Source organism: Ramularia collo-cygni (assembly GCF_900074925.1).
Source record: "Ramularia collo-cygni strain URUG2 genome assembly, contig: RCC_scaffold02, whole genome shotgun sequence".
NCBI classification, from domain to species: Eukaryota; Fungi; Ascomycota; class Dothideomycetes; order Mycosphaerellales; family Mycosphaerellaceae; genus Ramularia; species Ramularia collo-cygni.
The window spans coordinates 1729067-1749093 of record NW_019716256.1 but is presented as its reverse complement, the minus strand read 5'-3'; the positions used below and the strand labels follow the sequence as shown (position 1 = coordinate 1749093).

The window sequence follows — 20027 nt, the reverse complement described above, 5'->3', positions numbered from 1 at the left end:
CGGATTCGCACTTGATAGACTGATAGTATGAACACCTCGCAGACCAGACCAGATTCGTGACCGTGCATGACAGCCGCTGCATCACAAGCTTTTTGATGTTGATATGCAAAGATGGCGGTGAAGTCGCGCGCAGAAAAAAAAGTTTGTACGAGATGGGATAGTCTTCGGGCTGAGGTCGGAAAGGGAAAAAGGACTGCAAGCCGCAGCAGCGCTCATCACATGCAAAGAAGATCATCACAGCCCGTCCGGATCATCATTCATCTCTTCCACTGCGAGATTGGACAAGGCCATCTATCACGAGGTCGGGCAGCAAACATGTGGTGTTTGAAAGAGCCGGCGCGTTTGGCAGAAGGAAATGCAAGGCCTGTGCACTGCCGTTCCTAGACAACCCATGCGCCGGGTTCTTCTGGCGTGCAGGCAACGTGCGGAGTGGATTAATATACATGTAGATTGGATGTGACACCTGCATGGTACACCACGGGGTTGTTCTTGCGACAGATTTCATCGCTCCATCGCAGATGTGACCACAAACATCATCATCATCATCATCCGATCCGATGCATCACATCTTCACTGTCGGTCCTTGGATGGCGAGAACACTGGGCATGCCGCAGCAGGAGAGTGGAACCATGGCACCAGGCATGGCGTGCATCCCGAGGGAATGGGGCCGGCAGTCCTCGTCCGCGGGCCGATGAGCTAGCTAGGCGGGCGGGCGGGAATCTCAGCCAGGAGCGCCATACTTTCTGGCGCCTGGTCTTCTTGGTCTGCAAAGTCAAAGTCCGATGATCCTTGTAAGCCCGCAGGTGGCAGCAAATTTGAGACGTTCGGGAACAGTGCGGGTTGCTGCATTGCCTGCGACTTGCAAAGCAGCATGTGGACGCACTGGACGCGGCTCGATCCCAGGCTGGCTAAACGCGACATCACCATCGCAGCCCAGAACAGGCCTGCCTCATAAAACGTGGCCGTCCATACATGAAAGCAAGGGTGAGTCCTTCCCATGCCCGCCTGTTGTTGTTCCCGTCTTCCTTGTCTCGTCTGTTCCTTCTCTCCACCCACCAGCGGCTGTCTCTTTGAGGGGGGAAAAAGTGGCATAGTCAAAGTTCTTTGACACCAACCTCACTCGACGCCGTTCCCAGCACTGCGCAACAAAAGTGAAGAACATTTGGCGGGTTCCAATACCCTGCACAGCCCACTCTACACGCTACACGCCTGCACTACCGGGACATTTTGCATCCCACCAGCGATCCTCTGAATACCCCACGATTCTCGGTGTGAAATAGAGAAAGGTACCTACGGCACGCTACCACAAAGAGCAAGCTCTCGCGTCCAAGCAAACGGCGTCCTTCGCCCTCCTCGCCAAGCCCGGCAAGCCTGTCCTGTTCCAACCTGACATCTGCCTGCCTATATCATTCGCATCCGCCCCACAACTCTCTCCGCCTGGTTCTGAAGATCGCTCTGGTCCTTTCTTCCTCGCCTTCATCCTTCTTCATTCSTCAAACCGGGTCCCACCTCATCATCAACCAACACCAAACACATCCACCAAACCACATCCAGCGCCTGGCATGTGTATTGCAGGATTGCATGTCACCACTGCACCGTGCTCCCATCGGTGGTATGAACTGATTAAGCCTTGCAACCAATCCAGCGATCTCGCCAATTGTCCCGAGCGCCTCCGTCTACAGGGCTGGGAAACCCGCCACGAGGGAATCTGTCCATGGTGTACTGGAAGTGAGCCTCATCTCGCTACTCACCGGCTCTTCGGTAGCACTTCGTCCGCCAGTTCAGTCGCATCGTCTCCATCCGACTCCGCACCTCCCGGTCGCAGCAGTCGACGAGGCAGTGTCAACACCCTCAATGGACTCACTCTCGGCCCATTATCGAGACAGAGCAGCACCAGCAGCGTCATGGAGTTTGAACGTGCGCAACGTTCAAAAGACATGAATGACCGGATTCACGCATACCTCTGTTCAGACCTCCATGAGGTGTTGCCCAGCGCGAAGAAGTACTATCCCACCTACGCCAGCATCCTCGAAACGGGAGACGATGACAACACTGCTTCATCCAACACCTCACTTCGAAGATTCAACAGCCAACGAAGCACATTCACCCGCGGCTGGAAACGCATGTCCTCGAGGCTTTTTGTCAAGCCCGTCTGAAACAATCATCCCGATCAAACCGGATTTGCAAATACGGGAGGACATACAAGTATTGATTACGCATGATCACAATCACTAGTGCTGATGGAAGCACAAAGAGGCCGGCTGGTATTGGAATTTGCATCGTTCARCGGGAGCCCACAGACTCTCTGGATCTCCGGAGCATTCCGACTTATCGCGCCCCGGGATCAAGGCACACAGCCACTCTCACCGCTCAAATTCCGGCGAAGACAACCCGTTGATGCCGGACGAAGTTGCAAGGATGCGCCAAGAGCATGTGGCTGCACGTGGCTGACAACTTGGCGCGGCGCCGAGCCCTTGGCGGTGTTGGACATTTTCGGGCGAGAGCCCTGTATGGCTGGATGGAGCTCGTAGACGCACAATCCTTCAAGGGTGCGTCGCACGACCTTCCAAGGATGGGAAGAGATCGACCTGTATGATGTCGGGGTCCGTGGCACTTGCCATGAGAACTTGYACCCACGTTTTGAGTGTAGGAGGTAGCTTTATATGGAAGTATTACCGTTGCTACCATGACTCGACATGACAATGACCATGATGATCATCAAGGTGTCTCTTTGCATGTACTGAGCTGTCCATTGCTGTTTGTGGGCAAGTCACTTTGAAAGGCGTGGGTTGACATGCATTTCGGAACTCCGACTGAGGAAGGGCTTGGAAAGTCTAGACTGAAGTTCCAATGCTGGAACACGTAGACCGGCGGTGAGCATGGTCTTGCCTGCGCCAAAGAAGATTCGCTGCACGAATTGATATGCTGTGACTTGGCAGCGCAATTCCACCTTCCGGTCGATATCGATTTACGATAAGCGTTTTCTCTACCAACGCAACCAAAACGTTCGGATGTTCCGAGCCGCCGCGATCCGGTCTGTCATTCATGGATACCTAGACTGGATATCTCGGAGGAACTGTCGGAATGATGAGCCTGTCTACTCTTGCTTCACAAAGATGATATGGTGATTGCAATGGATATGGATCGTCCACGTCAATTATGGCTCCCATCTGTCATGCGCATGTAGCGACTTGAATGGCGCTGTCACTGGTTGTCAGCATGGTGGCTTCCACGAAGCCACGCGGCCTTGTAGTGTATGCCACATCAAAGCAGCGTCGGGCATCGAGTGTGTGTGGCCAGAACCAGGAATCCTCGACTCAAACCGATTTTGCGAATATGATAAGCCCTTGGCGTGTATGCCAAGTGGGAAGTCCGGGTGGGAAGCTTTCGTGCTTGGTGGTGATCCTTAGAGCCGGGCGCAGGGAGCTGTGGAGGCTTGATGATCGAGGATATTATCTCGTAGAGAGGATATCTCATGGTCTACACGTGTGTCGTCTTTGAGGATTGGAGCGGTTCTCTTCCCGCTGAGTGAGCGCGTTTGATCAGGAGCATTGCATCGGGGAGGTGAGGCGATTGTATCTTGCACGCGACTCGGAGACTTGGCCGTTCCACTTCATGTATCTCGGTACCAGCGTTGGAGATTGTCGTGCTGGCATGGCTGGCCAGGAGGATTCCTGTGGAAAAAGCTCGCGAGGTCCAGCTGTTGGGTCGATGCAGACAGGATAGGTCGCAGTAAGCAAGCATCACTGATACCTCTGTCCAATCGTGTCATCCACCGTTTCTTGTGATTTTTCTCTGAGCATGTCGATGTGGGATGTCATCCATTCCTCGTTCACATCCGGGCCAAAATGTTGGCGTGCCAGGAAAAGTGAGTCCAATGCTCCGACACTTTAGACAGGTGAAGTACATGACGTGGTCTCTACACTTCCAGGYTGTAGGTTGCGTGTCGCGTCGCCCAGCGCGTGACGGATCTTGCTTCGAGTGATCTCGGAGAGTAGGCCGACATCCAGCATCAGGCATTTGACGACAAACTTCGGGAGAGAGGCCGATCAGTCTTTCCATGCGGTAGCCTGGACTGTAGACAATATATGATTTTTGAGCAGAGTTCCAGATTCGGACTGCGACTGCGCATGTCAACAGACGCGCACGTTCAATCACCTCCACTGCGTTGGCTGAGGATGATATTAAGTTGTGGAGACATGATGTGGTTGTCATGATTAGGGCTGTTGTTGGCATCATAGTTAATCCTTAGCTTTTAATGGCATCAATAGTTATTAATGCTATTAAAGCCATTATCGTACTCGGTCCGAGCTCGGTGCGAGGCCGGTACGAGCCGAAGAGCTAATCGGAGTCTTTACCGTAGTATTATATAATTATCTATATCTAAACTATACTCGAAGTTCGTCTTAGGGTTAGGGTTTAGTTATTATTTAATAGCGATAGTAAGCTTAATACTTACTCGATTTACTCGATTGTTTTCCCGTTAGAACCGCCTTATTTAGTTCTATATAACGGGAAACGACTTCTATTATACTACTACCTATAAACGAAGTTAATCTTTACTTTATAAGTTTTATTAATAATTCGAAGAAAACTAAGCGTATCTAATGCATCTACTACTTATAATAGTAGTACGTAAAGGACGTACGTAACTAAATTAAATAAGGATACTTAAATAAGTGCTCTACCTATAATAACTACCTCTAAGCCGTCCGTATCTAGGCTATAGAGAAGGCGGAGAGCGTAGAGCTAGTAGTAGCCTTATCTTTATTTTAACTATCTATCTATTATTACTTTAACTATAATATACTAAAAGAATAACGCGATATCGTATAGGTACGAGCTCTTTATACTAGTAGATACGCGTACCGAACGAGCGATAAAACCGCGTATTCTAAGTTTACCGCCTTTATCTACCTCTTCGACTAAAAGTACGAGTTTCCTTCGTAATAGTAGCTTACTAGCCCTCTTTTATACGAAGTATATATACGCTATAGAGCAGAGGTTAAAGCGATTATCTACTCTTAGTAATACCTTAATTTAATAGCGGATAAAAGCGATAGTAATAGCGGAACGCGCTATACTAACCTCTACTACGTAACGACCGAAGGAGTCGCTTTCCTACTCGAATACGTAGATCGTAAGGCTCTTAATAACGACGGTAAAGGACTTACTAAGCTACTTATCGAGTAGGCTTTATAATAGATATAGGGCAATATAAAGAAGTAGAATAGCTTTTATAGCGATACGTATAAGGTAATAAGGAACGTATACCGTAGATTAGCGGCTAATCTATCTACTACGTATATATTTTACTCGCTCTACGATAGTTACGGCTTATAGCTCTTTATTAAGGACTTCGTAACCGTAGCTAATAGTAAGAAAGCGAAGGGCGTTATCTACTACGTAAGGGCTCTTAGTAAGGTATTATTCCTTACTATACTACTTAAGCGTTCGAAGAAGATAATAGCTATATTACGTAAGTTCGCCGCTTTATAGAGTAAGGTCCTTCGAGCCTTCGTAATTGCTATACTTATACGATAGGGCTCTTACTATATAGTAGCGAACTCGCTCGTTAAGGGCCGTAAAACTCTACGTAACGCTATATACGAGAATAAGCGCGTATTTAGAAGCGGCGGTAGGCTCTCGAAGAGTAGTAAAAAAGCGATAGATCTTATATAGAACATCTACTTTTAGAGCCGTATTAAGCACCTATATACTATCCTCGGCATTATCTACGAATACTAGCTCCTTAGTAAAAGCGACCGCTCTTACGTTAGCCTCGTTATTAAGTAGTAGAGAGTAATAAGGCGTAAGATAGCCGCTCTAAAGGACACTAAGGATCCGCCGCCCTTTATTAACGATATTATTACTTACTTAGATACTCGCTTTATTATATAAATAACGGATATCTACTAGGCCGTATAGGCGCTTAATTACGAGGATTAGAGCGTATTAGTAGATAGCTTTACTTCTTAAGAGTAGTAACGCGCTCGCTCGTTCCTTAAGAGCTATATCTATTAAGAGCGTAATATATAGTTTCGAGGATAGTACTCTACGTTTATCTAGCGATACGGCATCTTTAGTAATACTAATACTAACTAAGTAGCTTTACGTAGTAATCTACTTACCTACTAGATTWCTATAATAGCGGACGCTCTAGACCTTATAAAGCTAGTAATCCGCCTATATTAGATACCTACTAATTTAGTACCCTTAGAGCGTAGATTTAGTATAATAAACTATATCTAAGATAACTACCGCTCGTCGCTATTACTTAAGAACCTTATACGCCTTATTTTTATCTACTTTAATACTAAGTTACTCCGCCGTAATCTAGCTCTCGAGAAGTAAGCGCGTATACGCCGCGCGACGAAGTACTAACTCGATCGCAATAATATACTTACTAAGAAAGAGCGGCGTTAAAAACAACTAGCGTACTTAATTAAAGAGGATAAGAAGCTAGTAGTAGCGGGGCTAGCTCTACGCTACCTTAAGAACCTTAAGGATAATAATATTAAGGAACTCTACTAATAGGTAGTAGTAGGCCTACTATAATATAAGTATATAGAGTTAGGGTAGGCTCGGATAGTTAGGGTAATTATATAGTATAAGGAATGCTAAGTAGATATAAAGGATACTCTAATATTAATTAAATAGTAATTCTTATCCTTCTTCCCTCTCTCTCCTCTTCTTCTTATCCTCCCCTTCGGGGAGTAGTCGCTCTCCCTCTAGTTCGGTTAGGGAGAAGATACCTTTTACCCTAAGTTCCCCGGAGGTCTATAAGGGGACYGTATAGTAACCGTAAGGGGTCCGTAGGGTATATCCTAGGACTTTTAGGTAGAATACTATAGGGGGTTCGTAAGAGGTACGTAATAGGGGTAGGGGCGGAGCCCTACCGCCTATCGTTATACCTACCGGACGAGGATAGTAATATAGATAGTAAGGATAAGGCGATAGCTCTACTAGCGATAGCGATACCGGCGATAGCGATACTAGCGATAGTAATACTAGCTCTACCGGCTTCGCTACTGTATTAAATATAGCTAATATAGCTTTACTTTATAGCCGGCTAGTAGTAGTTCTATAATAACTATTTTAAGAGCTAGATGTTCCCTCTAGGCTAGTTATAAGAGTCGTTACTATAGTCGCTACTTAGTAAGAGATTATATAGTAAGATAGATAGATATAACGGATATAGTAGATAGTAAGGGGCTAGTAGATAGTAAGGGAATAGTAGCGGTAGATATAGCTAGTAGTAATAGCTCTTAGAACGCCTATATATATCTCTTACTTACGGAAACGACTCGTACGGATGCTAGTTACTCGAATAAGCACCTATTCGTCGTTTTATAGCCGGCTAATTAGAGGCTAGAGGACTCCTTTAGTTCTAGATCCTTTAAGCCGTAGTAGGCCCTTTCGACACTTACTTAGCTCTTACATTAATACGGCTAGCGTAATAGTATACTATTAGGGTACGGACGTTTAATTAATAGCTTTTAATGCTATTAATAATGCTATTAACGCTATTAACGCTATTAATACCATTAGATAACACCCCTAGTCATAATGCATCGTCTTAAGATCCCGGTTCTCAAGCTGACTAGATGAGGCCTAGCGGTATTATCACGTGCGGAGACCGTCGCGACTTCCGCTCACATTGCCTCCTCCTCTACACCCCAACCCTAACCCTCTCTTCCAACATCCATCATTTATCATCTAGAAAATTCGCAATTTCTCCATGGCAAAGCTTCATGGGGGTAACGCGCCGGCTGCGCGACAGACGCGTAGCCGTACGGTCGAAGCGAGTGGCGCGGACGCTGAACCCGCGCGACACACAACGGCAGACGAGGAGATCCAGCATTATCCGCGTCCAGCTTCACGTGGATCCGCAATATCAGGAACAACTACCAAGACCTCATTCTCCCAAGAAGAAGCCGAGCAACTGGACCAAGAGATCATGATTGATGTACTTCCTGATTTGACTGCCGCGTCCGAGAAGTTGGCTCAATTTCTGGTACCTGCTGGCATCAACACCAAACCTGAGACATGGAAGGAAATCCGAACGCCAGGCTCTCGACACCACAAACAGTACAAGAATCGCATTGCCACCATCAATACTCACAAGCCCAACTTTGGTAGCCAAGAGTACATCCAGCCAAGAATTGTCTTACGAGCCTTGTTGGGCGACGCATCTGGGATGGAAACGCCTGCACCATGGCGTCCCGACAACATCATCTTCAAAATCAACCTGGCGCAGATGCTGAACAGCTTGTTGATAGTCTGCGATCCGAGTGACTGGACCAAGTCGTCAATGGATGCTTTGGAAAGACTTGACGTGGCATTTCCCTCGGCAATTGCAGGCAGTCAATTCTCACCCGAGGCCACGGAGCTCTATTTGCAATTCTCTGCGCAACTCGCCATCGCTCGTCTACAAGCCTGCATTGAGAGTGGAGATGAGACGTCTCTAGAGTCTGAGATTGACAGTGTATTCTATGACGAGAATGAAGAGTTTAGGCACGCGGAAGCTCTCGGATTGGAGGCCATTGAAGATGAGCACGAACGTGAACTTGTCTACAGCATGGTGGAAGACCAGGTGGCCAAGCTGAAAGCACCCTTTTTAACGGAAGACCTCGACGCCACTGCCGCTAATGGACAATTGAAGGGTGAATATCAATGGGACATGCTGAAAGAACAGGCTGTCCGATACTACGTCTCTCGTTCGGAATACCTCAACCGCGCCATTGGCAACGTAGGAGGCGTCTCGCAGATCTTGAAGAGTCTTACCGCAGAGGCAGCACGCCGAACGAACAGCGAGATATACGAGCAAGGAAAGCAACGATTTACCGAACCGGGCTCCACGCCTCGTAAAAGCCTGGGCGGCGGCATGTCTTTGCTCAAAAAGCGGCTTTCAATGGCATCGCAGCAAGCAGCAGCCCCAGTGGCTCAAATGGTTGCTTCGTCGACTGGTGACGCCGGCGCCCACGACTTTGCAGATAATCAGCACTTCTCTCAGGACGAAAATGCCGACCTTCCGGGAACACACAACATGTCCGGCTTCCAAATTATGCAACGACAGCAAGCTCAGCAATTACGACAAAACTCGCAGAGGCAAAAGCCCAGATGGACTGATCCACAGCCAGGTGCCGTACGTATCAGCGCGATTGATGATGATAGTCAGCCGAGCCAGCAATCCATGCGTGGCAAACGTTCCCATGCAGACATGGACGATGGGTTTGAGCCCACGCAAGACGAAGGTTTCCAGACTGATACACGCGATAACTCTGGAGCTGATCAGCGACGCCGGGAAGTTGCATTCTCCCAACCGAGGATGGATCCAACTACCGGTGCTGACATGCAAGAAGACCGTCCCATGCCCAGCCCTTCGAAGAGACAGCGACTCAATCCGGGCTCCTCAATTCCTCWCACGCAACAGCCACTTGATGAGGACGATGAAAATTTGGATCCAGACAGCTTATACAGCCGCGCCAAAAACCAAGCGAAATGCAATCGCATCGCGGCATCGCAAAACAAACCMAGTAGAGTGCGTCAGCCATGGACGGATGCGGAAGAGAACGCTCTGATTTCGCTTGTCGAACAGCATGGATCTGATGGCGTCTCGTATGCTGCACTCAAGGTTATTGACAGAGAGTCTGAGGATGAGCAGCTCGCTAGGAGGAGTGCAGAGGACATGAGATTCAAGGCGAGAAACATGAAGCTCACGCTGTTGAAGGCGTATGGTGGGAAAAGCAGGCTCCCCGCGAATTGGGAGTATGTGAAATTAGATAAGAAGGCCATGGACCAGCTCGCATCGTTGGGAGTGCCATACGAGCAGGAGAGGTCGAGGGGTGTATGATTAAGAGTGTAAGTGTGAGTCTTCGTTTAGTGTTTGAGCTGTTGTTATGCGAGATAATCAACGCGTTTACATTGTTGAAGCCACGATCATACGCCTGAGAAGGCTAGAAACGTCGACAGCCTGATTGAGAGTGATTCCTACAGAGGGTGCAGTACGGAGTGAGAGCGGATTCGTGAGGATCTTCACTGTAGACCGGCGGTTATGACGCTCCGGAGTATATAAACGCTCCATCCCCTGTAGACTTGGCCTGGTGAAGAGACCGGGGTGTTGACCCGAAGATAGATCAATGAACCCAATCGATGACAGGTACATTGTATGTACAAATATATCTAGAGTCGCGCACATAATAACAAAGGTATTAGCACAATCCATCTTTCCCAATCGAGAAAGAATTCGTTGAAAATTATTTCCGGTTGCGCAAATGTCAACACCCGTCCTTCGCAGCTCGCCAACTGGTATCTCGGCCCTGATTTCCGGTGCAGGAATTGGAGGACTCGTCGCAGCGTTGGAATTATGGCGTAAAGGGTGCAATGTGCGAGTCTTTGAGAAGACTGCTGTTAGCAGCACTGCTGGTACCACATCTCTMTTAATTCCCGTTTTATGAAGAAGGGGAGAGCTAATGGGTGGGTGCGAGATGCACAGGCGATGTGATTAATATCGGACAATCTGCGTTGAAATTTCTGGACCATTGGCCAGAGATGAAGAAGCGACATGATGAAATCGCGTATTCGCCTCTGTTTGCGGGCTGTACACTTGCGGGGGAACGGCGATTGAGACCCGGAGAGATGGCCAGGGTGAATTTGGCAGTCAAGGACCCGGAGAAAGCGAAGAGGATTACGACTTGGAGCGCGGCGATGCATTCGCGGCCGAAATTCCATGCTTTGCTTCTGGAGCAGGTGCGGAAATGTGGGATTCCGATTGAGTTTGGAAGGGAGGTTGTGGATTATTTCGAGGATGAGGATTCTGCGGTTGGGGGAATTGTGCTCAAGGATGGGGAGAGGTGTGAGGCGAATGTCGTGGTTGCCGCTGAGGGGTGGCATGGGCAGTCTTGGAGACTTGTTGCTGGGGAACCTGTGCCTGCGAAGAGTAGTGGGCTTGCTATTTTTCGAGCGGCGTATCCGGTTGAGTTGGCTGTGAGGGATCCGGTTGTTGCTGAGAGGTTCAAGCTTAGGGAGGGTGATCGGACGACTTTTGAGTTGTGGACTGGGTATGTTTTGGCATTATGATGGCGGTGAGTTTTTCAGCTGACTTTTCCTTCAACAGAGAGGGACGTGTCTTTGCTACATTCTGGAGAAACCATGAGTCTATGATGTGGTCTGTCACACGTCCAGACCTCGATGGCACCGCGGTAGAATCCTGGAGTAATAAAATCGATGTGGAGGAAGTGCTCAAATTCACATCCCATGTCCCTGGCTGGGCGGAAGTGGCAGATCGGGTGATCAAAGAAACTCCGGGAGGCGAACTCATCGATTGGAAGTTGATGTGGAGAGACCCTCAGCACAATTGGGTCTCACCAAGGGGCTTCGTCGTGCAGCTGGGAGATGCAGCTCATACATTTCTGCCCAGTTCTGGGAATGGAGCTACTCAGGCCATTGAAGACGCCGTCAGTCTCGCCGCTTGTATAGCGGCGGCGAAGAACATCCCGGACGCAACTCGCGTGCACAACCTCCTGCGGTTTGAGAGAGTCTCCTTCCTGCAAGCCATGGGAGTTGCAAGATCTCACACCAGAATCGAGAGTGGAGCGAAGAATTTGAAAGAACCTCCTGTCCCTGGCAGTTGGCTTTGGGAGCATGATGCTGAAGCTTATGCCGAGGAGAGATTTGAGGAGGCGAGACTGCACTTGGAGGACCGGACGAGACCATTTCTGAATACTAATCGGCCTACCAAAGGTGTGGAGTACATTCCATGGACTATCGACGGACTGATTCAGGGGCTGGAGAAGGGCGAGCCGACGATTCTAGATGGCGATTGGAGTTGATGGGGTGGATTGCCTGCCATTGGAGATGTATGGATTGGTAGATAGTAAGCAAATCGCCGGTGTGGTGATTAAGGACTGATTGTAAAGACAGGAATCTCTCTCCTTCACCTACTCTTGTCGATGCAGCACCCAATGCATGGAAAGCGCTTCCGCGTCTGATAAGTTACTTCATTCGTTGAAACTGGACGAGATCCCACAGACGCATCCCAAGGCACGGTGCATACGCACGTAACACGTAGATTATTGGTCCCCATCTGGCCGACCAAAAGCCGTCATTGCGAGCCCACGTGCTGCGGAGACAGGTACACCACCCTGGAAGCGGCTTCGAGCGCAAAAGGTGGTCATGGAGAGGCCGGGTTGGATGCAGGTCCTCAACCGAAAGTCGTCAAAATCCGGCAACTGGATTCGGGGGTCTCCGCTTCTCACCCAATCACGCTCCCAGCCGACGGCATTCTGGAACATCTCGTCATCTGCTAGCTCATTTTTTAGCTCAATCGAACGCAAATCGTCGGGCCTTATCCTGAGAAATTGATCTGATAGTGGAATGCGTGCCGCGTTTTCTATGATGATTTGAAGATTAAATCTCAGCTCGCTCGCGCCGGCTTGATAATCCGACAGACCGTATACCGAAGCGATGTGTTGACCTTTGTTCCCTCCCCTTCTCCATCCGTGGAACATCCATTGTATACATTTTCCCACCCCCAAGCGACGAGCCGGAACCGAACACCGTACTCCTCAACTACAACGACCAATAATCGTATCCTTGCAACGAGCGCAGGCGCTCTTCGCGCAAAAGTTTTCAGTGTAATGGCCATGGCCAAGGTCGACAAGGTCCCTCTATCGAACATCCTCCCGCCGCTGATTTTCGGAACGGCGACATTCAATTACCAGTACAATGACGATCCCTACGGAATGGACACGACGGGCCTCGTAAAGAAAGCGTTGGAATTCGGTGTTCGTGCTTTCGATACATCACCATACTATGGTCCTTCGGAGGAGATTCTTGGTGCAGCGCTCGACACGGACTTTGTGCGTGAGAACGTGCCCCGTCGGGACTTCTTCCTCATTACGAAATGCGGACGTGTTGCGTCTGACGAGTTTGACTATTCAAGAGAATGGGTATACCAAAGCATCCAGCGCAGTTTGGAGAGGCTGAGGACACCTTATTTGGATCTGGTGTATTGTCATGATGTGGAGTTTGTCACGGAGGAAGAAGCGATGGAGGCTATTCGCGAGCTACGAAGAATACGCGATGAGGAGGGAACTATCAAGTATGTGGGGATTTCTGGATACCCTCTACCTGTGTTGTGTTCGATTGCACACCGAGTACTGCGCGAGACGGGCGAGCCTCTTGATGCTGTCATGTCGTACTCGAACTTTACGCTGCAGAACCAGCTGCTCGCTTCGACCGGCATCAAGCAGTTGAAGGAGGCGGGTGTGGATGTTGTACCCAATGCGTCGCCGCTCTCCATGGGTCTCCTTCGAAGGGAGGGCGTTCCCATTGGAGCCATGGGCAATTGGCATCCTTCCAGCAATGAGATGCGTGCGGCTGTTAAGCGGGCGAGTGATTTCTGCGACCGTCATGACGAGAAGCTGGAAGTTGTCGCCATCCGATATGCATTGGAAAGCTGGTTGAAACTCGGTGCAGAGGTGGGATCCCGCGGCGATCCTGCTTCCGGGGTTCCCTGGCAGCGAGAGTCCAACCTCCAAGTTGGTGGTAACAGACTGGGAGTCAGTGTGATGGGTGTCAGCAAAGCCAGCGAGTTGGAAAAGACGATGCAGGTGTGGAGGAGTATCCTTGATGGGTTGGAGAATGGACAGGAGACTGCGGACCGAGCTGGGCGGTGGAAGCGCGACCACGAGTGGAGTTTGAATCGACAGAGAGCCGTGCAGATTCTCGCCGATGGCATCCAAGAACATCTGGATGAATTCCTCGACTACACGTGGGACTCACCTCCCAAGGGCTTCGTGGTGAAGTCGAAGCGGGCAAAGCAGGAATTGCTGCAAGCAGACGAGACGCTGTTGTTTACACCAGCGGCATCTCCCCAGCCCGAAGACAGTGGCTATTGCGCAGACGCGACTTTGCCGCTACGATAGCAGAGGGAGAGATCATGCGCTCACGTGGAGGATGTATGGGGTAGTGCGGATGATGGTGTTGGAGATAAGAACCATGTTTTTTATGTAGCGAATGATTAGCAACAGTCACGCGAGGGCGATTGATATCGATAACGATGTCCTGGATAGAGATAATGTCACGACAGTGGAGGTGGACGTCGTCATGGCACATGCAGACTCGTTGCGTTGCAGGAAAAAGTTGTTTCATGTGCTGTCGGCTTGTCGTCGGGAAGAGCAAGACCATGCCTCTGATCCACCAAGAAATGACGCCCGCCCGCCGCAACGGCATCCGAGTKCTTGTTCATCATCTCCACCTCGACTCGCTCTCCCACATGACATGCCATCCATCTCAGGTACCGTTTCCGCCTGTACCAATCTTTCCCACCCGTGAATCAATCAATATTGCTGTACTGCCTCGGAGGTACACATCTCAGAGGCGTTGAGCATTCGGTCTGGTGCTCCTCTCTGGAGCTCACTAAGTTACTCGCAACCGGATTTCTGTGCTGCAGCTGCGAGACGGCCGGCCATCGCGCGCTCCATCCCGATCCAGCATCGTGCTGAGACCTGTTGAAACGGGAGGATTCCAAGTTTAGAAGCTGCTTCATTGCTTGCTTGCATCTTCAAACGCCCGCCCTGCCTCTCCCGCCGTCCTGGAAAGTATTGGATTGGTTGCATCACGGCACATTGGCGAGGAAGAAAGAGGTCATCCACCACCTCGACCTGCCATTGCTCACTTGATTGCTGTAGCTTTGGCAACCCTCATCAATGCTACCACAAACATTGGCCGCCGTCCACCCCTCGTCTTCCCAGCGCCCCACCCTCGACTAGGTCCCACGCTTGATCCCCCGCCTGGATAGTCCAAATTCTATTACAACATGGGGAACAGCTCTTCCAAGGATGAGCGCCGACAGGCCAACGCCAACCACCAGACCCCAACACGCCAGTCATCCGCACAACAGCAGCAAACATCGGCCGATCGACTCGCCGCCAGCATCTATGCCGTGAGGAACGCAAGTGCACGAGGAAGTCGGCATGACATCTCCTTCCTACACCTTGGCCGCGGTGATCGAGAGCGAGATGCAGAGACCACTGCGCCGGAGCGGCCGCGGGAAACGAAGCAGGAGCGCGAGGCGAGGAGAGCGGAGAGGGACCGTCTGGCACGTCTCAAGGAGCGGGAGCGGAGCATGGCAGAGGAACACGTCGATGGAGGCTATCTCGTCACCGTCGGCACATATACCGGCCCCGAGGATTTCAACAAGGCAATTGTGCGGCAGCTCATGATTGAGAGGCGACTGGCGCCGTTTTGGAAGGGATTGGATGATCACAGCGATTCGTGGACAGAAGCACAGCTGTTTGCCGCAGCTCGAGGTCTACCTATACCAGCGCCAGATGAGGTGCCTCCGGAAATGGCGCGCACCATCTCCCAGGCTTCCGCAGACCCTCCCACGATGGAAACAAACATCAACACTCTGACTGTACCCATCACCTCTCGCTCACAGTCATACCAGTCAGATCGGTCGGCGTCCCTATCTGCATCCCATCCGGCCTTTTCAAACACCCCCGGTTTGTCGCCACCCTCGACTCCCTCCGCATCAAACCTCTTCCGGGGTCGTGCAAAGACTCTTGCCTCATTTGCCAGTGGTAAGAGCCAGTCGGCGGACGCCCCACCCCAGGAGATCCGTCTGCCCAACGACAATCGCGTCAACGGTCAGCAGTTGGAAGTCTACCTCTACAAGGATCCCGTCGAGTGTCCCATCTGCTTTCTCTACTATCCTCCTTATTTGAACAAAACGAGGTGCTGCGATCAATACATCTGCTCCGAGTGCTTTGTACAGATTAAGCGCCCTGATCCACATGCGCCAGAGCATGAGCAGCCTGGCCAGGAGCGTCCACCAGAAGAAGAAGCTGAATTGCTGGTCTCTGAGATCGCCTCCTGTCCATTCTGTGTCACGCCCGAGTTCGGCGTGACATATGACCCGCCACACTTTCGGAGAGGCCTCGCATATGCACATCAACAATCCAATGCGCTACAAAACCCAACTTCTGCAATGTCTTCCTCATCCTCTCTCACATCTGGTGTTCCCGCAGGAGGACGTCGGCGAGCAACTTCGGTGTCTGCCAACGCTTCGAATGTTGTCACAACAGATCGCGTGCGCCCAGACTGGGCAAAGAAGTTGGCGGACGCAAGAGCCAATGCGCTTCGCAGATCCGCGGCCGCCACTGCTCTCCACAACGCCGCATATGTGCTTGGGAATCAGGGCGATCGACAAACGCGCAGTGGTATAATCGGCCGACGGCGGAGAACTTTGATGTTTGACAGTCCTGGCGCTAGTGGCGTCTCGACACCGAGAGAAGGTAGGATTGCCATCAGCTATGAAGACTTTGTTCGAATCACTAACACACAACAACAAGGTGATGGCAACGCCGGCGAAGTCAACGGCAATGATCTTGCTGGTGGACGCAGTAGTTCACGCAGGAATCGTGTCGAGGATCTCGAAGATTTGATGATGATGGAGGCGATCCGATTGTCCCTCGAAGCGGAAGAAGAACGCAAACGAAGGGAGGAGAAGGAGGCGCAGAAAGAAGCAAAGAAAAAGGCCAAGTCTGACAAGAAGGAAGAAAAGAAGGCGGAGAAACTTGAGCGGAAGCGTGGCGGTAGTGCATCTCTTCATCATGCCCCGACAAACGACAGCAGCAGCAGTACATGGGCAAGCACAAGTATGGCGCGCTCTACCAGCAACCTCGGCGCGCAACCGTCCATACGCGAGGAAGAAGACCGCACCCAAGGCAAGGGTAAACAGCCGGCGCAAGACTTTGCTGGCTTCAACCCCCTCACTGAGCCAACTTCAACGCTCARCAGGGGCCCGAGTGAGAACAAGTCAGCCTCCCCACTGTCATCGCCGGCGACGGCCTCTTCTAGAAATGAGGACTCACAAAGGCATCTAGAAACGTCACGCGCGAATCTCCCGCCCACGTCAACGATCATCTCGGACTCGGCGATTGGCCCTAATCCGCCTTCAACACTTGCACGACAACTATCCAACTTGTCGAGTGTGTCACAGGTATCATCGGCAGCCTCGTCTTCGATGGGTTCGACGGCAGGCGCGGAGTCGAATGCAACACCGAATCGTGGCGGTAGCATGGATGCCGCGCCACATGACACAAACGGTGGCAATGGTGCTGAGAGCATGTTCAACTTTGGCTCATTGGCAGCCATGGTCGACCACGACAAAAGCCGGAATGGGGAGCACATTGAGCGAATCGAGACTGCCATCCCTCCGCCCGAGCTGGACATGCAGCTAAAGGAGCCCAGTCCRGTCGTTTCACAGCACTACATAACCGCAATTGATGGGAGCCGATCCCGAGGGGATACCGGCGAATCCAGCACTTCAGCTCCTCCAATGTATGCTGAGCACCCTCCTTTGACGGGACTCGGCACGATTGGGGATGAGGATATGATTACCCCAGCACCGAGGAGCGAGTCGGTACATATTCCAGACTCTAAGGAAATTGGGAATATGAGTATCTTGGGTCAATCACAGATTGATACATGACGAAAGCAGGGTATCGTGGGGCAAGCGTGGAATTCATAGTTGAATGCGATGAGATGAGCAATTTTTGTGCTTGCTTTGCCTTTCATAGCGAATGAGCGAGTGCTGATATTAGCGTTTGAGAAGGATGGTCAATTATTTRCGGAAGTTGAGCTGTTGATTTCAGTGCTCCAAGTTTCCACGTCAGCCCGGCTCTCTATAGTGCCTCATTGCGCTTCATGGCGGTCATATTTGCTTAAATGACATCCCAGAAGAAGTGATCAGTATCAGTGATCGTCCTCCAAGTTCTGTACTACTTTATAGACATTTCGTTCCTTGGATGAAAGAAATTTCCCGTCGTTTTCAAAGCTCCCCAAAAACCCACGTCAAACCCCCAATAGCAATAGCCAGCGCCAACGCACTCACTCCCAGATTCGGACTTCCCGTCGACTGATCTGAAGGTGTTGCAGTTGCTGCAGGGGTAGAACTCGTAGCTGTTAATCCAGGACTACTACTTCTTGAAGTTGTCGATGCAACACCTGAAGGCGAAATGGCGCTAGACGTTCTTGAGATGGTTGTTGGGAGGGTGTTGGAATTGCTGAATGGATCTGTGAATCCCGCGGGGGTGGGAGTTGGACCGCGACTTTAATGTCATTTGCGTTAGATGGGTACTGCTTGGATGATTTTTTCTCTTTCTTTCAGATAGGAGTCTTACTTACACCAAACTTGTCGTGGCAGCAGACGTAGCACTACTGGTGATAACACAAAACGAACTTGCAAAACTGGAGACTTCGGCGGAATTCACCGTCCCGTCACAGGCTTCCACTACCGCTTCGGCGAAATCGGGAATGATGTTTGGTTTTGCGCAGAAACAGGATGTTTCGGTGACTTGGCAACCTGCGGCGTTGATGATATTTTGGATGGGACTGTAGGCGCAAATGGGAATGTCTTCGGGGGTTTCGTATTGGGCTGTGACGAGGACTAGGAAGGAGGTTACGAGTGGAAGAGATCTGGTGAACTGCATCTTTGAGCGGGAGGGATTGTATGTGGTGGTTAGGAGAGTGATGGGACTTGTGGTGAAGGTGAACGGAGACGATTTGCGGTACTGTGGCTACTTCTCATGAGATGGACTGGGTTTCAGTCGCTTTCGTGCGATGCATTCCATCGCTATTCTTCATTCTGAAAGCAGCTTGAGGTTGAGGATTGCTATAGCCTTACATGTCGAAGCTATGCTCACGCCAGCATGTGGTGTAGAGTGAAAGATTTGACGCATGCGACGAGGAGTCAATCTTTCGTGAGGTGAATTGGGCGGGCTGGATGCGGACATCTGGAATGTAAGGGGAAAGCTCTGACGCAAATGTCTCAACGAGGAATGTGTCGTTCCCTTTGTTGCCCATCTTGTGGTCCATGCTTAGCAGTCTGGGGTATTGGGGATGCATGGCATAAATCGCTTTGTATAGTTCCTCACGCTGCCACTGAGTTCTTGAACTGGAGCCAAAATCCCCGATCCTGAACACCAGAAGGTCCTGCTGATAGTAAACTGCGGGTAGATTTTCGACGCTGCGGTAGTGGATTGAGCAGGAGGCCTCCCCACTGGCAAAGTCGTTTCTCAAACGAAAGACAGATCTAGCAGGAAGAACGATTCCGTGGCAAAACCACACCCCAGCAGGTTTCTTGTGCTATGTCTACCTTCAGCGCCCACGCCGAAGCCCGTGACAGCGCCTTTCGACTCTCCCCATCGTCGCGACAAATGTCATGGCGTCAACGCTATGTATTCGACTTCCTAGAACCCGATCAAGTTAATTCCGCCAGGGCGATTGAAAAGAGAGCCTCACAACCAGACCCCATAGACGGCGACAACTCAACCAAGCTGAGTAGGTACCGCCACCTGCTTGAACTGCATTCGAGATGCCAGATGGAGGCCAGCATCATCAAGACTTACAAGAGAGAACTTCATACCCACACACGGAAACAGCTCGCTCGGCAACGTTGCGAATCAAGGGGAAATATTCGCAGCACTCGAGAGTGTGCTATACAGGCTGCGCTGCAATCGACCATGTGCGTGGACTTTCGAGGATTGACCATCTCTGAGCCTCACATGCCGTGTTGGAAGTCGGACCTGCCTGGCGACGGCTTGGAGTGGTGGCTCGAGCAGGACAGAGCACGGCGAGATCCAGAGAAACGCGAGAACATTATGCAGGAGCGGTGTGTCGAACTCATGACTAGTGCGAGGCCTGAGGGTGACTGATCCTTTGGTGATTGCACCCTTCTCCACATTGGCAATTTTTCAAGACGCTCAGATTGGCTCAGATGTTCATCTGGTCTTGCGCAGAAAATGGAAGGTCTGGCCCTGCTCCCAAGCGGCGAAGGGAGAGGTAACCGACGGAGCTCGACACAGTGGCATTAAATCCAGCCTATCGCCTGACCCATGCAAGCAGAAGACGTAGGGTACGGGCGGACAGGGCTGTGTGTGAACATCTGCAGTCGTTCTCTTTGCTGGCCAGGCCGGGTTGATGAGATCCCGATGGAAGATGCAGCGATTCGAGGA

At 50.7% G+C, this 20027-nt stretch overlaps 6 protein-coding genes; 5 read left to right on the top strand and 1 right to left on the bottom strand.

Moving 5' to 3' along the window:
- Nucleotides 1-1562: 1562 nt before the first annotated feature.
- RCC_02220 (uncharacterized protein) lies at nucleotides 1563-2156 on the top strand (the record flags this gene model as incomplete). Its single annotated transcript, XM_023767502.1, has 1 exon — nucleotides 1563-2156. One exon carries the CDS (start codon nucleotides 1563-1565, stop codon nucleotides 2154-2156), a length of 594 nt encoding a protein of 197 aa, XP_023623270.1.
- A 5585-nt stretch (nucleotides 2157-7741) lies between these two features.
- RCC_02219 (uncharacterized protein) lies at nucleotides 7742-9856 on the top strand (the record flags this gene model as incomplete). The annotated part of the gene is made up of 1 exon (XM_023767501.1): nucleotides 7742-9856. One exon carries the CDS (start codon nucleotides 7742-7744, stop codon nucleotides 9854-9856), a length of 2115 nt encoding a protein of 704 aa, XP_023623269.1.
- Nucleotides 9857-10277: 421 nt separating this feature from the next.
- Nucleotides 10278-11834, top strand: RCC_02218 (related to fusarubin cluster-monooxygenase; the record flags this gene model as incomplete). XM_023767500.1 has 3 exons in its annotated part: nucleotides 10278-10428; nucleotides 10499-11063; nucleotides 11120-11834. 3 exons carry the CDS (start codon nucleotides 10278-10280, stop codon nucleotides 11832-11834), a joined length of 1431 nt encoding a protein of 476 aa, XP_023623268.1.
- Nucleotides 11835-12647: 813 nt separating this feature from the next.
- RCC_02217 (related to L-galactose dehydrogenase (L-GalDH)) lies at nucleotides 12648-13931 on the top strand (the record flags this gene model as incomplete). The annotated part of the gene is made up of 1 exon (XM_023767499.1): nucleotides 12648-13931. The coding sequence occupies one exon, from the start codon at nucleotides 12648-12650 to the stop codon at nucleotides 13929-13931; it is 1284 nt and encodes a 427-aa protein (XP_023623267.1).
- An 893-nt stretch (nucleotides 13932-14824) lies between these two features.
- RCC_02216 (related to Protein SIP5) lies at nucleotides 14825-17503 on the top strand (the record flags this gene model as incomplete). XM_023767498.1 has 2 exons in its annotated part: nucleotides 14825-16304; nucleotides 16362-17503. The coding sequence occupies 2 exons, from the start codon at nucleotides 14825-14827 to the stop codon at nucleotides 17501-17503; spliced, it is 2622 nt and encodes an 873-aa protein (XP_023623266.1).
- A 532-nt stretch (nucleotides 17504-18035) lies between these two features.
- On the bottom strand, nucleotides 18036-18503 carry RCC_02215 (uncharacterized protein; the record flags this gene model as incomplete). XM_023767497.1 has 3 exons in its annotated part: nucleotides 18036-18122; nucleotides 18199-18228; nucleotides 18309-18503. 3 exons carry the CDS (start codon nucleotides 18501-18503, stop codon nucleotides 18036-18038), a joined length of 312 nt encoding a protein of 103 aa, XP_023623265.1.
- Nucleotides 18504-20027: the final 1524 nt, after the last annotated feature.